General features: G+C 36.3%; 1 protein-coding gene across 3 annotated transcripts in view; it reads right to left on the reverse strand.

The window, feature by feature from the left end:
- The window catches only part of tbck (TBC1 domain containing kinase), a 173,697-nt gene that overhangs the window by 8,529 nt on the left and 142,854 nt on the right, over positions 1–22,314 (reverse strand). For all 3 annotated transcript variants that reach the window (XM_087236400.1, XM_087236399.1, NM_001080637.2), the window contains one exon: positions 13,954–14,129. In XM_087236400.1, coding sequence (XP_087092526.1) covers positions 13,954–14,129 — 176 coding nt within the window. The remainder of the gene's footprint in view (positions 1–13,953; positions 14,130–22,314) is intronic.

Consider the following 22,314-nt stretch of genomic DNA (forward strand, 5'->3'; position numbering starts at 1 on the left):
TTAAAAATGACAGGCTTACTCAATATTTACAAAGAAAAGTCAACTAATTGCTTTAAAAATGACAGGCTTACTCAATATTTTCAAAGAAAAGTCAACCTGCCCAATATATTCAAAGAAAAGTCAACTAATCAATTTAGAAACAACTGACTTACTCAAAATATTAAAATAAAATTAACTAACCGCTTTAAAAACGACAGGTGTATTCAATATTTTCAAAGAAAAGTCAACTTACTCAATATTTTTAAAGAAAAGTCAACTAAATTGCTTTAAAAACAACAGGCTTACTTAATATTGTCAAAGAAAAGTCAACTAATCATTTTAAAAACGACAGGCTTACTCAATATTTACAAAGAAAAGTCAACAAATCATTTTAAAAACGACAGGCTTACTCAATATTTACAAAGAAAAGTCAACAAATCATTTTAAAAACGACAGGCTTACTCAATATTTACAAAGAAAAGTCAACTAATCGCTTTAAAAACGACAGGCTTATACAATATCTAAAAGAAAAGTCAACTAACTCAATATTTTCAAAGAAAAGTCAAATAATCTCTTTAAAAATGACAGGTGTACTTAATAATTTCAAGGAAAAGTCAACCAATTGCTTTAAAAATGACAGGCTTACTCAATATTTTCTAAGAAAAGTCAACTAACCGCTTTAAAAACGTCAGGCTTACTCAAAAAAACTTTTAAGTTAAAGTAAAGTCAACTAAATGCTTTAAAGGTAAACAGGTATACTCCATTTTTTTTTAAAGTGAACTAAATGCTTTAAAGGTAAACAGGTATACTCCTTATTTAAGTCAACTAATCTCTTTAAAAGCAATACGTCAACTTTTCAAAGCGAAAAAGTTTTAAAGTAAACCTCAGAGTTGCATTTAAGCCTACATGGGAAGCCAAAACTTGCCTGAATCTAAAACATTTTTTTCTGGCCTCTCATATAGCAGCTAATGCCCTGAGCCCCTGCAATCTTATCATTATCAATCCCCGTTTTTCCCAGCCTAATTGGGGCAATTAGCTCCATCCAGTCTCCACATGCAAGGAGGAGTCCACCTGTCTGGAAATGTCTCCATCTGTGCCCCATCCTAATCGTTAACTGAGCAGCAAATGAACCATTTGAACTCAAAAGAAGACTATTCATTTTCACATAAATATTATTTCCCCCACTCGACAAAATAGCACTGCTATACAGCAATATCTTGGCTCTAATTGGCACTTCAGGTTCAGCCACTTCAGATCTTTATTAGAAAGAACCAATTTGATACGCACAATAGGAGCGGATGGCAATCACTGAGCCTGCATGTCCTCCCTAAACAGCAACACTGGACATCAATCATGGATTCAATTTCCTGAAATGAATGAATTTAACTTCATTTGCTTTTGCTTAAACCATCAGACAAACATAATTTGTAAAAAGCACTTAAATTAAATTTATTTGCATCTATACTTCTTGAAGTAACATTACCATCTATTTTTGCATTGCACTTTTAAAAAATATTTAGCTTCATTGGAATGGTACAAAACTTTAAAAAACTTAAAAGTCAACTAATCACTTTAAAAACAAGTTTACTCAATCTGTCAAAGTCAACTAATTGCTTTAAAATTCAAATACGGAGGGCTTGGCTCTTTGCTTTGTCTTCTGATTGGCCCGTTGTTCACCAGGGTTTTACGTGGTGGAAATTACATAAAAACATGGAAACGATGGTGTCTGGGGCTCATGGTTTGCCCATTTTCATGTACTGATCTCTAATTATTTTACTACACCTTGATATTATAGGGTATCTTTAAAACCAACAGTTTTACTCAAATTAAAAAAGTCAATGGCTTTAAAAGCAAACAAGTTTACTGAATTTGTAAAGTAAAATTAACTAATCACTGTAAAAGCAACAGGTTTACTCATTTTTTATAAGTAGAGTCAACTTAATACTTCAAAAGCAACAGGTTTAATCAGTTTGTCAAAGTAAAGTCTCCTAATCGCTTTTAAAGCAACAGATCAACTCAGAATGTTCAAAGTAAAGTCAAATAATGGCCTTTAAAAGCAACAGGTTTACTCAAAATTTTCAAACAAAAGTCAACTAATTGCTTTAAAAGCAACAGATTTTCTCAATTTTTTAAAGTGAAACCAATTAATCACTGTAAAAACAACAGATTTACTCATGTTTAAAAAGTAAAGTCAACTGATCACTGTAAAAACAACAGATTTACTCATGTTTAAAAAGTAAAGTCAACTAATCACTGTAAAAACAACAGATTTACTCATGTTTAAAAGTAAAGTTAACTAACTGCTGTAGAAACAACAGATTTACTCATGTTTAAAAGTAAAGTTAACTAACTGCTGTAGAAACAACAGATTTACTCAAGTTTTTAAAGTAAACTAATGGCTTTAAAAGCAACAGATTTTCTAATTTTTTTAAGTTAAGTCAAATAATCACTGTAAAAGCAACATATTTCTCATTTTTTAAAAGTAAAGTCAACTAATTCCTGTAGAAACATATTTACTCATGTTTTATAAGTAAAGTTAACTTATGGCTTTAAATGCAACCGATTTTCTCAATGTTTTTAAAGCGAAGTCAACTAATCACTGTAAAAGCAATAGATTTACTCATTTTTAAAAGTAAAGTCAACTAATCACTGTAAAAACAATAGATTTACTCATTTTTAAAAGTAAAGTCAACTAATCACTGTAAAAACAATAGATTTACTCATTTTTAAAAGTAAAGTCAACTAATGGCTTTAAAAGCAACAGATTTACTTAAAATTGTCAAATAAAAGCCAATTCATGGCTTTAAAAGCAACAGTTTTTTTTTCAATTTTCAATTTGCCAAAGTGAAGTCCACGAATCGCTGTAAAAGTAACTGATTTTTAATCAATTTTTAAAAGTGAACTAATCGTTTTTACACTGTTCTGTAAAACGTTATAAATCTTTGCCTCTTACCCATTATTATTTGTAAAAGTTCCAAGAAACATGAATTATAATAATGATAATAATAATTAATAATAATAATAATAATAATAATAATGTACATTTTTAAAAAATCATTTAAACTTTTAGTGTGCAGAGTGTTTTTATATGAAGTAAATGTTATGCTATTGATTGTGCAATTGATTATCTTATGCTTGTACAGAAGCGCCACGCGACATATACAGTCACGCCAGCCCTAACAACAATGGGCATTATCACTGCATCTCCACTCTTTTGAGTCCAGGACTCTGAAACAAAGGGCAACAGCACAGAAAGGGCAGCGGGTTGCGGGAATATCTCGTAAATGTCAATGTTCAGTAGCCCATGAAATCAGTCCAATCAGTCACGGAGTACCAGCCTCCCACAGAGTGCAGCCAATTACCCATGAGGTCACCTTAGCAATGGAGGTAACGTTTGAGGAATGGAGGAACGGCTGATGTCCAATGAATTCTGCTATTAAAGTGCATAGGATCCACAGAGCTTTCTCATCATTGCCTAAAGGAGGCCCTTGTGCCCTGGCTTCAGAAACTCTAAATGCAGGCAAGAGTCTTGACCTTTTATTATCAGCTGTGACATTTCAATAGGCCGTCGACTTGCCTGTTTGGGTGCTCTGTGCTTTTTAGACCACTGAGCTGGTCTGATCACCAAGCGGAAATGGATGAAAGTTTCATCTCAAAGCGCAGAAGAGTTGGCTTGTGGAGAACTGGAGAAATAATCAAATCCATGCAAACATTCCTGCGGGTATTTACGGTCTGTAAAGGATTACCAGTGCGAATCTGAAAACAAGCTCGTGTTTGAAAAGCTTAGCGTCTACATGACAGGTGCCGTCGGAGGATGTATGTTGTCTTCTATCAGAAATGACGAAGGATGGAGATCTGGTGTATATTCAGTCATGTGTTGGATTCAGTAGTGAGCTGTTAGTGTGTGAGAGAGACGCATTGAAACATGTGGCTAAGCTTGAACAGGTGATTCACACTGCAGTGTCTCAAAGAAAGTCTGGATAGGAATAAACAGACATATCCAAGACTTAACGGTTGACAGTGTGGAATGATTTATGCCATTTGTCTCTTATGGCTCAATCAGAACTCAATGCTAAAATGGTGATATATTAGGCCACATGATCAAAGTTGTCGGAACCATTTTTTAAATATTGTTGCGTGCAAAATTATCAGCCCACATGTTTGGTCACAAGACACTATGCCACATGTAATATGTCCAAACTTCATTCCAATGCCTATTTCCACAATATACACAAAGCACTCCAAATGTGGTATCTGTTCAGATGCTTCTGTGATTCCCGATCGTCTCATATTCGATGTAAATGGGCCCAATGAATGATATTGGAGATTTTAAATTCAGCTCGGCTCGCTTCAGGATTTCTGGGTTGTGAATGTGACCTCGGTTCACTAAGAAGTCATTGGCACTTTGTCATTCCGGCAGTCGATCATTAACATTCTAACACAAAGGCCATGTACACAGACTAAAAGGAATGTTTTTAAGAGGATTACCCACAGTTCTTGGCTCTTTGTGTTAAAGTGGCGTGTTATCGAGAGCCTTGTTATTGAGTTATCGAGTAAACTTGCTTATTCACCTAACAAGGCAAGAATAGCCTTTAAAAGCAGCTAGTAAAGTTTGACTAATGGAAGGGGATTCTTGATGAAATGGACTGATGCTAGTGTGTGTTTGGTGTGTGTTTATTTATAGGGAGACTTTAATGAGCGACTGTTTGAAGAGATGGAAAATGAGTTTGCAGAAGAAGCATGTGAACTGAATTTAAAATTAATCAGATCTGAGAATTATATCATATTGGTTTATTTATGTATTATTATTATTATTAATAATAATACATTTTTATTAATAAAGTACTTTATATATTAGGTAAAACCGTAAAGCAAAAAAAAAAAACAAAAACGTGATGAAATGAAGCAAAAAGACTTGAGATCAGCTCCTGTCCCAAATAAGATTTTTGATTTATGAAAGATCATGCGACACTGAGGCAGGAGTAATAATATAATAATAAAAATTTAATTGAAAAATGTAAATAATCACTGTTTCTTCTGTATTTCGACCAAATAAATGAAGCCTTAGAAAATCTTACTAACACCAAACACCAAACTTTAGAATGGTTATGGATGTCAGAATGACAGTTTGACAATGGTGTTACGCCTCCCATTGGTGTCGATATACAGCCATATTCGTCTGCTACCAGTGTGATATTGTTCATATACACACACACACGCATGCACGCACGCACGCACACACACACACACACACACACACACGTTTGTTTTTGTGAAAAGTGGGGACATTACATAGGTTTCCATATATTTTATACTGTCCAAACCGTTTATTATATTGCCCCCACCCCACCCCTAAACCCAACCATCACAGGAGACTGTGTGCAGCTTTACTCTCTGATTAAACTCATTCTGTAGAATTTATAAGCATTTTGAGAAATGAGGACGTCACCAATGTCCTCATATTTCACCTCCTTTTTGTAATACCTGTGTCATACCCATGTCATTACAGATTTGTGTCCTGATATGTCACAAAAACATGTACACACACACACACACATTTTTAATAAAATAAAATAAATAAATAATTTTTTTAATCATAATTAATAAATTTTTTTATTAAAATTAATGTTTTGTTTGTTAAATAAATGTGAAAGTTTAGAGCAGTTGTCACCACAACAGCTTGACAATGTCTGCATAATCTTTAAGCTTTTAATCGATAATCCAGCAAGTTTTCATGGAACGTGAATATGAATATGAATGAAATGATACGTGACGTGTGAAAACTTAATCTACCAAAACACAAAGCTTTGTTTTGTTGCGGTGACGGACAAACAGGAATGTGTCAAACATTTCAAATATACAAACAGTGGCTAAAGTACATACCAGAAATGATCATTTCACATTCTTGTTTTGGAAAATATACATTTATGTTTCAATACAATATTAAGGTCAACAAAAACCTTCCGTGCATTATTAAATCTGTTCATCTTGCGCCAAACGATGCGCATGCAATCTCAGAAATGTCAATTCAATTACTGGAATAAACTGCAGGTTCACACAACAACCTTCAAATCAAATCTGAGTAGTGTTGTGCATCAGCATCAGACATGACCATCTGATTATTATACACTATATTGGTGTCAGCAACCGTCAAAATAATAGCGTAGTGGTTATTACTGCTCATCATGACAGTCATTTTCAGAGCATCAACAACTACTTAGTGCTTCTCAAAAACTCATTCAGTCGTGTACACATGATGTTTTCCCTAGAATCACCTGAAGTTTCTCGTATCATCATCCCTATCGCACACACTTTTAGTCACTGACAGAAGGTTTGGCTGCGAGTTGCGACTTGTTGGAGTCGGGCTTTAGTGACGGCGCCTGTCAGATGGCCGACTGAAGGAGAGAGCTTGTTCAGCAGACAAACCATGCTCTAATGACCAGGAGATGACAATCAACAGAAGGCCTAACCGCACCATTTACCACAGCTAGAGAAAGACTGACGCAGGGAAAAAATGCATGACAAAGGAGAAATAAACACCAGTGCCAGCTGTAAAGAAATGAGAATTGCTCTAAAACATTTACATTTATGCATTTAGCAGGCACTTTCAGCCAAAGCTTTCTAAGCAGTTTGTCAAAGAGCCAATAATATTTGTTTAAAAAAAAACAACATGCGAATGAGCTGCCACTCTTACATTCTTTTATAAACATGGCACCGCTTCTGAGGAATGCAAATATCTTTGACAGCGTAGAAGAAAATATATGTTAATTAACAGTTGGGAATAGCTTGTGAAGCATGGGTGTTTTATGTTTATTTATGCTTTTGAATTGCATTATGGGACAGTATTGACTAACTAAAACTATCTTTAGGTGAGTTTATTTAGGGGGAGGGGCGATATTTAAAGAGCAAAAATAGTGATAGATGCTAAATAAAAAAGTAAGTAAGTAAAGTAAGTGCAGTAAGTAAAGGTTTATTTATATAGCACCTTTCCCAGACATTACATTTACATTTAGTCATTTAGCAGACGCTTTTATCCAGAGCGACTTACAAATGAGGACGAGGAAGCAATTTACACAACTATAAGAGCAACAATGGATATAGGCTATAGGCAAGTTTGAGGTCTGCAAAGAAAGTGTAAGAAGCAAAACAGTAGTAATTTTTTTGTTTGTTTGTTTTAATTAAGTTAGTGGAGGAGTCAGAGAGGGAATTGCAGATTAGTAAGGAAAGTGGAGACTAAATAGTTGAGTTTTTGAATAGTGACTCTGCCATTCTGATGCAGTTAGGGAGTTCATTCCACCAACTGGGCAGATTGAGCGCGAGAGTTCAGGAAAGTGATTTCTTCCCTCTTTGGGATGGAACCACGAGGCGACGTTCATTCACAGAACGGTCTTTTTCTGGAGGGCACATAGATCTGCAGAAGTGAGAGCAGATAAGAAGGGGCGCAGCCAGAAATAGCTTTATAAGCAAACATCAGAGCTTTGAATTTGATGCGAGCAGCAACTGGCAGCCAGTGCAAACGGATGAGTAGCGGAGTGACATGTGCTCTTTTAGGTTCATTAAAGACCACTCGTGCTGCTGCGTTCTGCTTTACAATAAGAGAAAACTAGTAAAAGAACACATGACGATAAAAGAAAATGTGTTAAAACATATTAAAACTATATAAAAATCCCAATACAGAAACAGTCATACTGTTAAGTAAAAGCTTGACCAAAAATGTGCATCTTTAAATACTTTTTAAAAAGTTCAACTGATCCCAGAGTTCTCAGTGCTATCAGGAGAGAGATTCACACCTCTACATGGCACCCTCTACTGGATTTGTGAAAAAAAATATGTCAGGCAGACGTAGCCCTGGGTTTATATTTCTCGGTTCTCAAAAATGTAGCCCTGGGCACATATATCCAATGAATCGGAGTTGTCTTTACCTCAACCTGCAAATCCTAAGCTTTAATCTCGCACAAAAGCAGATCTGTTTCCAAGCTAGTGTATGATTTAATTTTCTGCTAACCAAGTCAGCCATGGTATATGAGACTCTCATAGGTTAAATGCATATTACGCCCAAAACACACCCATAACTCATTAAGAGATTAGGCACCAGGCGCAGACCATTTTTCCTAAAATAGCAAAATTTGATTCAGACACGCCCCTAAGTGCTCCTGTAGACCATGCTCTTGAGCCCCCAATCTTTAACCATTAAGCCAATCACACTTCAGAGATTTTCTAGCTGGTTATTGCCACTTGTGCACTTTGTGGTTAATTGCATATGTAAAAATGCATTGGCTGAGATGATTAAATGTAAATGTATGTGCGAGTGTGTGGGCTTGTGAGACCGTGAGCGTTTCTCAGCCCTTCACAGACACGAACATAGCTGGATATCGCCGAAGCGCTGCATTTTCCAGATGACAGGCTGCGTTCAGTCAGAGAATAGAAAGAGATTAGGTCAACAGATGAGTGTTTGTGAAGCTCAACGCTGCCTTGGGCCCATCTCTGATGAATCGCAAACAGAGAGACGAATGCGGAGAGGTAAAAGGTTAGACAGACGCTCTCGATGCCACTTGAGTTATATCTCACATCCTCATAACACAGACAGACACATCAGCGCCGAGATAAGAAATGCAATTTATGATGAAAACCTCACAAGCTCCAGCAGAAGTGTTAATATTAGTCCGTCTGCGGCTATTATGACATCCTGAAAGAGAAACAAAAATATGGTATCTGAAGTAAGCAAACACTTCCTATTTATATGGCTGGATAACTATTAGATCCAAGTTATTTACAAATCATTCTTCAATCATTTTTAAGTAGGGGTGTAACTGAGTATTTTATCCTGCTTTTATATGGAGTAAAATCACTGTGATAAATATTTTGTGCGTAAATAAAATTCACGCATCTGTAATTGTAAAATCGTAAAGGAAAACGAAACGTACTCATCATTTTTACGAGGGTACAAATTTAAAATCTGTGATTAGAACAGATACGGTTTTGACGTTTTCTTGTCTGTTTGTATATTACTGATAAATTTACGGTGGGTGTACTTTACAAAACGAAATACAGTTTCACCATGGACACGACAACCTGTTTACGAGTACGAATTAAAAAGCGTCATTCAACTGTCAAAATACTAGCTGCGTCCCAAATCGCATACGTATGCACTATTCTACGCCATTTTGTAGTATAAATAGTGTAAGTAGTGCGTTAACACTCTAAAAATAATAAGTGCACTTTCATTACCCGGATGATGCACTCATTCGGCCGCTAAAATGAAGTGTGGAATGATGGACACTTCACGCACTCAACGACCGCAGGTTTGCCTACATAGCGGAAGGGGCGGAGCTATCAGACGCACATGTTGGATAACTTTATTTATTTTGGATGGTGAAAGCAAAATTCTCCAACGAGAGTGATTATAGCGCCTCCCGATGGTGAATGCGGTTATACTCACGGCAGGTATTATTTGATAATTCAGTCGTTTATTTCACTGATTTGGCAACCGTCAAACGTCATCAGAGAAACGGGTTGAATTTCCGCTTAGTAAAAAAACATTAGTGTGCCATTTGGGATGACACTACATACATATATTATCCTGTTAAGTGTGTAAGTGCATAAGTACATAGTGTATAGTGTGCCATTTGGGACGCAGCTACGGTCACCGCTGTCTAGGCATTAATTAACAAGCCAGAGTCATCTTTCACAGCAGTGTGCTTGCTAAGCTCGAGCTCCCACACACCATCTCAGGTAAGATTTTTGTTATTCCCTCTTTGAGAAATGTCCGTTATGAGCTGTAATAAAGGTTGAGACTTAATGACGTCCATTTTCGCTGTGTTTCTTGGACATTTTACAGAATCAAAATTAAGAACGGGCCGAGGATAGTGAAAATAATTTAAGTTACCGTTACAGGCAGCAAACGCAGAACTTCTCAGAGAATCACTTAACAGTGTTTAACTATAACATGACATCTGTTGATTAAGTAAGCTTTTTTCAAGCCAGATCGATCATTTATCTATTTTTAATGAAGATATCAGCAAAAGGCAAGTTAAATATTTCTGCTGCAACATTCGGATGGTAGGGTCCGAATTTGGTGTCAACAACATGAAAGCATGGATCCAACCTGCCTTGTATCAATAGTTCAGGCTGGTGGTGGTGGTGTAATGGTGTGGGGGATATTTTCTTGGTACACTTTGGGTCAATAAGTACCAACTGAGCATTGTGTCAGCACCACAGCCTACCTGAGTATCATTGCTGACCAAGTCCATCCCTTTATGAGCACAGTGTCTCCATCTTCTGATGGCTACTTCCAGCAGGATAACGCACCAAGTCATAAAGCGTGAATCATCTCAGACTGCTTTCTTGAACATGACAATGAGTTCACCGTACTCAAATGGCCTCCACAGTCAGCAGATCCAATGCAATAGAGCACCTTTGGGATGTGGTGGAACGGGAGATTCGCACCATGGATGTGCATCTGCGTGATGCTATCATGTCAATATGGAGCAAAATCTCTGAGGAATATTTCCAATACCTTGTTGAATCTATGCCACGAAGATTTAAGGCAGTTCTGAAGGCAAAAACGGGTTCGACCTGGTACTAGTAAAGTGTGCCTAATAAAGTGGCCAGTGAGTGTAAATTGTAATAAAGAATTATAATTATAATATAACATTTAGTGTATTAATACATTTTGTAAATTACTATATATAATATATTGGTAAAAAAGAAAAATATAAATACAAAAAAATACATTAAAATATTAATATTTATATAATATTATATAGATTAATATGTCATTAAAATAGATTTACTAAGAACAAATAAGCATATTTATAAATATTCATGATTCACATGTGTGTAGGATAACAAACTTCAAAATAGTAGTAATTAAATAGCAATAGCATTCAAACTATTACTATACTATGCTAGTAGTCAAAAATGAATCCTTATTATAATTGTTCATACATTGTATATTATGGTTTATTTAATATAATTAAATATTTATCTAAATAATAAATGCTCTCATTTGCATGTTCTCCCTGCTTTCGCGTGGGTTTCTGCGGTGCTCCGGTTTCCCCCACAGTCCAAAGACATGCGATACAGGTGAATTAGGTAGGAGTGAGAGTGAGTGTGTATGGGTTTCCCAGTGAAGGGTTGCGGCTGGAAGGGCATCCGCTGCGTAAAACATACGCTGTATAAGTTGGCGGTTCATTCCGCTGTGGCGACCCCAAATTAATAAAGTGACTAAGCCGAAAAGAAAATGAATGAATGAATAAATGCTCCCAATTACTATTATTTTTACTATTTCATAAAAGTAAAACAAATCACATAGTCACCTGTGTTTCAAACTAGCTTATGAGAAGAATAGGAAAAGTCTTTGTATAACCTTTGCTCTTTGGTATATGTCAACTAGGAGATTTTCATAATATGACAGGAAGAGTAACGAGCAAAATCAAAAGGTCAGGTCATCACAAAGGTTGGACGAGAGCAGAGAATGGAATATTTATGGGTGAAGGCTGAACTCTCACATGCATTAAGACTTACTTTCACAAATTAATGGTGACTTACAAGGGAAATGAGGTCAAATCATGCTTGTAGCCTGCATGTGAGAGTTTCCTGCTGAAATTCCGGAAGAGAGGGAACAAATGTAGCTGAAATTTAGCATTAAGAAACTGAACGCAAATCAGATTTAGGACCTCCAATTTTCCACATGTTCAGCAACACGACGAATGTAGTTTATTGGCTTCCACAAACTACTGTAAACAACCCAAAATTAAATAAAACATTTTATTGTTTCTCTAACATCATGCTGTTCCAACCCTAAATTTGATTATTTTATTATTTGTTTTTGTCTATATAGTGAAAGCTAGCATAGTACAAAACAACACTGGACTCCAACTACTTCTTCTGTGTGAACAATAAAACTCTAGAGACATTTTTCGAAATATATCCTTTTTAAAAAATCATAAATATTTGTGATAAGGTCAAAGAAAACAGAACTAATTTGTCAAGAGAAGATTTTCTTTAGAAAGCTTATATTTTAATTTAAATAAGCCTTAAATTTTGAAGTAGTTTTAAAAGCTTGGAAAGATTGCTAACAAGTTGCTAACATGTTTTTAGTACAAATTAGCACTAGCATGATTAAACATGTTGCTAGCATGAATTAAAATATTAAAAAATAATAATTAAAAATTTTCTAGTATTTTCTAGCAGAAAGTAACATGTTCCAAGCATGTTTCTATTGAGAATTGGCATGAATAAACAAGTTATCCTGATTTAACAAGTTGCTAGCATGTTTCTAAAACAAATTTACATATTGTTTGCACAAATTGGCACATTACCTGCATGTTTCTAACATGAGTTACTTTGCTGTCAGCATGAATTAGCATGTTGTTATCACAAATTACCATGTTGCTGGCATGTTTTTATTGTGAATTAGCATAATGAATTGCTAAAGAGTTTCATGATTTACCAAGTCGCTAGTATGTTTCGAAAAAAAAATATGTTGTCAGCATGAATTTGCTTGTTTTTATCACAAATTGCCATGTTGCTAGCATTTTTCTATTGTGAATTAGCATGAAGAATTGCTAACAGGTTTCATGAATAATTACCAAGTTGATAGCATGTTTCTAAAACAAATTAATAGATTGCTAGCATGAGTTAGCACAGTGTTAACACATTAGCTGCATGTTTCTAACATGAATTATTATGCTGTCAGCATGAATTAGCTTGCTAATACAAATTTACATGTTGCTAGCATGTTTCTAACATGAATTAGCATAAAGAATTGCTAGCATTAATTAGCAAGTTTTCATGATTTAGCAAGTTGCTAGCATGCTTTTAAGACAAATTAATATATTATTAGCATGAATTAGCACACAGTTAACACATTAGCTGCATGTTTTTAACATGAATTACTAAGCTGTCAGCATAAATTAGCTTGTTGTTTTTACAAATTAACATGTTGCTGGCATGTTTCTATTGTAAATTACAGTAGCATGAAGAATTGCTAGCAAGTTCCATGATTTACCAAGTTGATGGCATGTTTCTAAAAACAAGTGTATAGATTGCTAGCATGAAATAGCACACTTTAAACACATTAGCTGCATGCATCAAACATTAATTACTTTGTTTTCAGCATAAATTGGCATGTTGTTATCACAAATTACCATGTTGCTAGCATGTTTTCTGTTGTGAATTAGCACTAAGAATTGCTAGAGTGAATTAGCAAGTTTTCATAATCTAGCAAGTTGCTAGCATGCATCTAAAACAAATTAATATATTGTTAGCATTAATTAGCACACTGTTAATACATAAGCTGCATGTTTTTTTTACCATGATTTACCATGCTGTCAGCATGAATTACCATGTTGTTATGCCAAATGAACATGTTGCCAGCATGTTTCTAGCACAAACGAACATGCAGCTAACTTGTTTGCAGTATAAAATTAGAATATGTACATATTTCGATTATTCAAGTGTTCTTTAATTCTACTCAAGCTGGTCTTTGTGCAGGCACTGGAGTGTTTACTAGCGAACCAGAGCATCTCATTAGGAAGTGAACAGCGAGAGCATCAATGGCTGAATTCTCCACTCTTCTGACCGCGAACCTTCATGGATCATTTGATCAGCACTGGGTAATTGGCTCTATCCTTCATGCTTTCTGAATTTACCTTTCAGCTCAAGGCAATCTTTAATAGTCCAAAAAGGCCAAGAGGAACTCAGCAAGATGTCGAAGGCGATTACTGTAATAAAGGTCCCTCTTTTTGTTTAGGATTTGTACATTTATATCTTCAATCGCAACAAGCAGTACAACGGAGAAAGAAAGTTTTCTCTTTTTATGGTCATTTTAGCCCTATTATTTTACCAAAACCAAATATGTTGACAACATTAAATAATGAATTCAGCATCTAACAAATACAAGTGGTTTTCTTAGACGTAGTCAGTTTAAGATGACGAATAGTCACTCAGAGGTTATTTTCAGACACTTACCAGGTCAGTTTTGGTCAGTTCTTGAAACTCTGATGCGTAATATGAAGGTGTTTTGCCGAAGCTGTTGCTCTCGCTGGGAGGTTTGTTTGGCTGGGCATGCTGGCGGTAAGTGGCACTTTTAGGAGTCCAGCAAAAAAGGTTGATGGATTCTCGAACACAGCGTTCAATGTCGATCTCTGAATGCAAAACAACAACAACAAGAGAGACCAGTCACTCTATGAAATGAGGCCTGAAAAGTTTATCCAAATCGGAATTTATTTGAAAACTAGCAGTCAAATTATGGTTACATCACAGAAGTATTATAGATTATCAAAGTAACTACTTTTTTATTTAGCTATTAATGCACGCTGTGATTGTCAATCAATGCAAATTAAAATTTCTTTAATTCTTTAACCATTTTTTAAACCAACATATTGCTGCAAACAAGTGGCCTAAATTATGATATTCTGAATTGAAATTGTAAAGACATTTTAGGAACAACAAATAATAACCTGACTTCTACTTGATCATTTGGTATCATAAGTGGCCTATATGAAAGGCAAAGGCCTCTAGATTACGCTTATTTTACCAAAATAAAATATGATCATGCCTTGATTTTAATGATTTATTAGGACTATAAGGTCTGACTTTGCTTAGACTAAAGTCTTGTCACTTAAAAGAAATAATGTACAGTATAGAATATAAAGTCATGGTGCAGTGGAGAAAGCATAAATATTGTGCATGACTCCCATAAGGTTGGAGGACTGCATCCATACATCTCTGCAATGACTCAAATCACTGATTAATAAAGTCATCTGGAATGGCAAAGAAAGCGTTCCTGCAGGACTCCCAGAGTTTATCAAGATTCATTGAATTTACCTTCATCTTGCCCCAGACATGCTCAATAATGTTCATGTCTGGTGATTGGGCTGGCCAATCCTTGGGCACCTTGACCTTCTTTGCTTTCAGGAACTTATGTGGAGTGATGTGGATGCTGAAGTATGAGAAAGAGAACTATCCTGCTGAAGAATTTGCCCTCTCCTGTGGTTTGTAATGCATTGGGCAGCACAAATGTCTTGATACCTCAGGCAGTTGATGTTGATCTCTTGTACGCCCCCATACTGAATGCAACCCCAAACTATGATTTTTCATTCACTAAACTTGACGGATTTCTGTGAGAATCTTGGGTCCATGTGGGTTCCAGTAGGTCTTCTACAATATTTGTGATGATCAACTAAAAGTCAAGTTATTATGTGTTGCATGAGATCTATGTGTTTATTGTACAGCTGGGATTGACAAAAAAAAAGTGCAAAAATTCTTGCTGTCATACTTTTTTTTAGTTCAATAAAGTTAGCTTTTCTAGTCATCTCAACTTAGATCGGTCAAGCAAACTAAAAAGATTAAGTTGAAGACCCTTTGAAATCAAAATAAAACAAATTTTAGATGTTGGTCAGCATATCTATATCAGGGTATATGCAGTAATTCTAAAGGTAACTTCAATACCTTTTTAAGACTTTTTAAAGATCTTCTGAGAATATTTTAAAACCTCATCGCCCCTTCAAGTTCTGATCAGTGTCAAACCTTTAACTTAAAAAACAGTTGTTAATAAACAGTTGTAGTTAAATAAATCAATGGAGCACAACCATGCAACAGAACTAAGATAAACTCTGATGAAACAAAGCTTAAAAAGGGATAAATTATGTGGTCGTTTTCAGCGACAGGCTTCGGCCTCTGTTTAAACTCGTCTTTCTCCAACCAGGAGTGCGCAAACTTAATTTTTCCCATTTTGTCACCTGTTTCGCTCTGTGGTTTTGCTACATGTGGAGAGCGTCATATCAACTTCCCTGCGTTTGTCGCAAATTACGTGACATCACCCGGACGGAGGAGCTTGTCCAGACATGCCCAGAATTACGTGAATTGAGCACAGTGTTGTTAATATTAGGAGGAAAATCATTGATTTATGCTTTGTTGGAGTCAAACACTTTGGACAACGCTTTAACAAAAGTTAAGACCTCGTAAAAACGCAATTAAGACTTTTAATACCTTTTAAGGGCCTTCATTTTCTTATAATAGATTTGTTAACTTTTAATACTTTTTAAGGACCCGCGGACACCATGTATAAGTTTTTGTAGTCTAAAACAGCAACAGAATTCGCATTAAGATAAAAACACCCAAAAGCTTTCAGCTTGTCACTGTTTTACATTTTTTTCATCACCTCATACTTCAGTTTCTCATCAAATCTTCTGACTAATCAAATGCTCTCTAGTATATGACATGCCCCGCCCCCTTTAATACACTTTTGCTATATGCACTTGAGCTCAAACACACTCACTAGCAGAGTGCAAAACAAAAAAACTAAATGCTATTGGATGTTTTTTAAAGGGGGAGGAGCTGCTCTTGGCCACGTCCATCTGTATGTTTCACTTTAAATTACATCACACATTGAGCAAAAATGCAAATTAATTGTTGATGATTAAAGTAACGAAGTCATATCCCTTTTTTACAGTGTTAATGCTAAATCCATAACTTGTCTATTTTTAAGTTAAGTTGAACTTAACGAATGATTTATGGTTGTGAATAGAATTATAGGATGTTGGATGTCGGATTTTGATGTAGAAAATTCAACTCTACAGTTTAACTGTAACGTAGTGGCTGACACAGAGGGATCCATTTGCAGTATTTTTACTAAACACAGTTTAATAAACAATAGCACACAGATGTTGTGCGTGCGCAAACTCACATCAAACACAGTAGTATGTAGTCGTTGGGCTGGCAGCTGGTAAACACAGGATGAGTATACAGGCATGGGTCAGAGGCAGGCGGCTAGTATCAGAGTCGGTAAACAGGCTAGAGTTCAAAGGCAGGCGGCTAGGATCAACGTCGGGATTCAGGCTGGAGTACAAGGCAGGCGGCAGGCAAGACTGGGTCAGTAAACGAAGCAGGATAACAACGGGAAAGCAGTCAATGTAATGTCAATAGTCCTGTGATGGTGACCTCTGCTGGCCAGTGAGGGTAATGACTGGGACCGAATCGGTGACATTAACAAAGTGATTTTTATTAACATTTTAGAAGTCTAAAATAATAAAACTCTATTATACATAGAAAATGTACTGTCAGTTTATTACAAGGCCTTGTATCATAATTTACAATACCAACTCAGACAATATATCACTTTCAACTATTAAAAATATTCGTAAAAGTCACTTTTTTGAACTTTTCACGGTTAAAAGTTCATGAAAGAAAGATTAAGCTCCAATAAAAAGCATAAATAAATAAATAAATAACAATTGAATTACAAAATACAGAAAACTGCTAATTTACAGATATTTTTACAGTATATATACATATATATATATATATATATATATATATATATATATATATATATATATATATATATATATATATAGTATGCTACTGAATCTATTTAAATATCTCAAGAGCACTAAAAACAACAACGTCATGCTCGTTCGGCAAAAACCACAGGAGAATCACAGACTGCCTAACTTCCTCCTAATTAACCTTGGACGACATTTGAAAGCGTCTCCAGAGAGCCTTCGCTTCAACTGATCCACTGACTCTCTGCCAAGGCCTCCGTCAGACCCAAACAAAATTTAGTGAAGACATCAACGCTTGATTCACACTCTCACAAGAAGCGAAAGAAGAGAAAAGGAGATTCTGCAGCTTCCTTCAAAGGCAAAGCCAACTCTCTTGAGCCGCGCGCCTTAAACCGCAGATTAAAGTAACAGGGATACAAACAAATCAGGAATCCTCTCTTCGCAATCTCGCCCGCTTCCAATCCTGTTAGTGACGAAAAAAAAAAGTATCCCTAATGAAGTGCTTTAGCATGCTTGGCCTACTATTCAAATCAAGCCAAGTGTGACAGCTGCATTTTATTTAAGAGGATGTGATCTGAATCCTGGATTAGAAGCGCTGGACTTGCACTGAGGGATTGTGATTACTGTGCGCTGTAGCTGGAAAAGGCCAGAGAAAGTCTGCGATACAGTATAGAGAAAGAGAAACTGTAAATACTTAGACAGAATCTTAAGGCAGTATTACTGATTCAAAAGGTATGTCTCACTGAACATACATACTGTATTAGCCCTTCTGTTTTCTTCTTGAGTAACTCTCTTTTCTTTTAGTTTTGGAAGGCAGACATATACAGACATTTCGAATATATTATTTGTGCATATTTAGACCATTTTAAGGGATGTAAACTAAAACAATGGTCCAAACGCATTTTCCTGTTTACATTTTTAATTTCTATAGCTTCCGAGAATCCAAAAAGAGCCACATATTGATAAATAATGTTATGATAGCTGTTTTAATATTAAGTTATGGTTAAATTGCCTCTTGTTACAGTAATGAAATAGTTCGATAACAAGCAGGAAATGTTCAATGTCCAATGACATGACCACATCATACCTGCCAACACTCCTGTTTTTCCCAGGAGTGTCCCGCATTTCAGACCCACCTCCCATTTTATTCGTCTGGAATTTCGAGTGTGGACCTGAAAAATCTCTGTTTCAAGGGGTGTCTAGCTCTTCTCCTTAGCCCTACGCCTTCAAGCTAAAGATAAGGGGAAGGGCTAAGGGGTAGAATTGGGATTGAGCCTAAACTTATTGACTTCCTCAGCACTGCCTGAGCCAAATGCAAATGGTATGGGCAGGGTCTCAACGACTGTGACTTAATGGATCCATTCAGGCCAAAGAAGTTTGTTGATAAACTTGTGTGGTCAGTGGCTGGGCATGTTCTTTTACTTATCTACTTCATTTGCATGTTTTGTTTAGCCATCTCCACTTTTAGCCACTGCCTCCTCTCTTAAAAAAAAAACTCATAATATAGACACGCACCTCTCAAAATATTTGCAATGACGCATAGCGCAAGCTCTGTGATTGGTCAACTTAGTAGTGGTGACTAGTGTGGATGGTGCTTAGCCGATTGGAGCAGATGTTTACAAGTGTCGAGTCCTGTGAAGGAGCTTCAGATGGAATCTTTTGATTTGTGTTTACCTTATGCTTAAAGTTTTTGCACATTCCTACCTCTGAATGAGCGACTTGTAGTGTAAAGAAAAAAAAAGACCAGGAGGAATCAGAGAGACATAAAAACCTGCTGCCAGCTAGCGTTTTGAAAGTGTTATTGCAGAGCAACACAAACAGCATGCAGAAGTATAAATGCACGACTACACGCAAGGCAGGCACTGCGGGTCACGCCGATCACGTAATGTAGAAGTATAAATCAGCCTTAAGACTTCTTGAAGATGCTGTTTGACTGCAGAACAACCAACACATCTATAAAGAGTTCTGCTTGAAAAGGGTCTCCTGGTTTGGCTTCTCATTTTTCCAACAGTACATAATATCTGACAAGCTATAGTTTTCTAAGACACCAGTATTCAGCATAAAGAGACATTTAAAGGCTTAACTAGGTGAATTTGGCAAGTTAGGGTAATTAGGCAAATTATTGGCTAATAATATTGACCTTAAAATGCTTTTTAAAAATTAAAAACTGCTTTTATTCTAGCCGAAATAAAACAAATAAGACAAATAAGAAGAAAAAATATTATAGGAAATAATGTAAAAAAATTCCTTGCTCCGTTAAACATCATTTGAAAAATATTTGATAAAGACAAGAGGAGGGCTATTTAATATTGACTTCAGCTGTATATCTGTCAACGTCTTATGTTGAAGTTCCATGCATTTGGCTTTAAATCTAAAAGCAATAATGCCAAAACTGTGAATTTGGCCAAAAAGGTCACAATCTTGCCTCCCTGAATCTGCTATTTGTATGGCACACAGAGCTTCTGTCTATGTGATGTGTTTCAAATCTATCTCCTTCGAGGCTTCATTCCAGTTTAGATGGCAAGCAAGGCTCTGGAACTGAGACAGGAGGAGGAGGTTGAATGCAAACAGCATGAGAGATGAGTCTCCAATCAGTCGTGCATTAGAGGCTGAGACAGATGATCCGCCTCTCCTAGAAAAAAAATCACCTCCCCGTTCCTCCTTTAAATGACCCAAATCTACAGGCAGAGATGAGCAACGACAGACGGGGTCCGGAGGTTCCAGACACTCGCCGATCATAATTATGGTGCTTCTTCACCTCTGCAATAACTCTAATACAACACCGTCCCAATCACAGAGATCCAGGGCTGCTTCACAGAGTTCATTAGGAGGGGACGGTCTACAAAATCGTCAGATCTGTGGTCACATTTTTTGGTTTGATTCAGTTGACATTGCATTAAAACAAACATTTAAATTTAAATATTATTTTAAAAAAACCTACATTACTTAATTTACTCAATTATTTGAAAAGAAATTCCAGTTACCCCTGGGATAAGTGCTTTAAGTTCGGAGCGCCCGGGAGGAAACCCACACCAACATGGGGAGAACAAGCAAACTCCACACAGAAATGCCAACAGACCCAGCCAAAGCTCTAACCAGCCACCTGCTTGCTGGGAGCCGAAATCGCTTCCTCCTGAGCCACTGCGCCAATCTTTTACTGGACAGATTCACCACATATGACGCTCATAAACTTATAAGATAAAATTATACTTAAATTCTAGTGCTGCACATATAAGGAAGTTTGTTGAAAGTATCAGCTGACGGGCAGGAAGGGGTTCAGGTCTTTAATAAAGTACGACAATTTAAGTTCATCTAAAATTAAGAATGATTAATAAATACATTTGAAACAGTCCTTTAAAAATTACGTAGCATCTTCAGTTTTGTGTTCAACTTACTAAAGCCCAACTGAACAGAGCTCTGGCACACCTCTTACAACCGGGCCAGGGGCAGCCAACTGAACCGCGCCCAGGTGTGATTCGGAGCATTCACACTTGTCAAACGAACTTGCAAATGAGGGTCAAACATGCTCGGGCATAGTTCGGATAGCCTATGTGAGTACACGCGCAAGTCCATCTACAAGATGCAGCACAAGAACCTGTCAAACAAAAAAAGATTGCTATTAAATTCTGCCAGGAACCACCCTATCCCTAGTGTAAGTGTGCATGTGGCATTTTTAATCTAGAACGTTCACCAATCCCAAACCCAACAGACTGGCATTGGGAGAAACGAGTTAAGATATTCAGTCACAGGGCATGAATATATTCCAGTGCAGTTTTCCCAGTGAAGCCTAGACAAATATCAAGCGATCGAGCGACAGATCAGGCTGTGCATTCCACATTTCATCCTCATAAACAGAGCTTTCGTCACAGTGTTTTTAATACTTTTCACACAGCATTAAGCAGACAGGCATGAAGGAGTGGTAAAACAGGATAAAAACTAAAAGCCAGGCTACAAAATCCTACTGACGTCACACGTAACATAAATCAGACATCTGCAGGATGTGAGACAGACATTATCACTGTAATGGCAATACCTGCTACACCTGTATTTTAGTGTAAACAGTGCTTGTTATCATGGGAAATCATTGGAAGGGTAAATAACTGTGGTTAAAATACTTTTCAAACTTAACATGGTACAAGTGTGCGACAAAACAAATGCTAACTGTGTGCTACAATCATACTAGGATTGAACCAAAACATACTAGCAGTGTTAACTGCTAACACTGATATATAGAAAAATGATAGAAAGAAGTATGATAGAAAAAACAGGCCAGCAGTGTTCAACATGCTAAGTTAGAAGCCTCATAAACATGTTGGCTATGCAATAAATGAGGTTAGAAATGCATTAAACAATGTTAGAAACATGTAAACAATGACAAAATATGTTAGCAGTAGTGCGTTTAGTAATATTAACCTGCTAGCATTGTTATTAAACATGTCAGCAGTGGAGTAAACTATGCTATGCACATGCTATCAATGCGCTAAATAAAGTAAAAAATGTGTGCAGTGTTTTCAAACATACTCAGAGGGATATGTAAAATAGGTTAGTTTTTTTATAACAAGCTTTGTTAGAAACATACTAGCAATGTTTAAACACTTTAAATAGTTTGCTAAAGCATGTAAGAGGTGTGTTTATTCATTTTAGAAACTGCTAGCACTGCGATGCGTGATAAAAGGCTAGCAGTGTTATACTTGCTCACATGCTAAGTTACAAGCTTTATAAACATGTTACCTATGCAATACATGAGGTTAAAATGTGTTAAACAATGTTAAAATTTGTTAACAGTAGTGTTTTTAGCAACGTTAGCCTGCTAGCAACATTTTAAAACAAGTCAGCGGTGGAGTAAACTATGCTGTGCACATGCTATCAATGTGCTAAATCATGTGCTTTCAAGCATACTCAGAGGGCTAGACGTAAAATAGGTTAGCTTTTATAACAAGCCTTGTTAGAAACATGCTAGTAATGTCTAAAACTCTTGAAATAGTGCTTTAAAACATGTAAGCAGTGCGTTAAATCATGCTAGAAATATGTTAGCAACTTGCTA

The sequence above is a fragment of the Danio rerio genome, chromosome 1 (assembly GCF_052040795.2).
Source record: "Danio rerio strain M-AB ecotype USA chromosome 1, GRCz13ab, whole genome shotgun sequence".
Classification (NCBI taxonomy): Eukaryota; Metazoa; Chordata; class Actinopteri; order Cypriniformes; family Danionidae; genus Danio; species Danio rerio.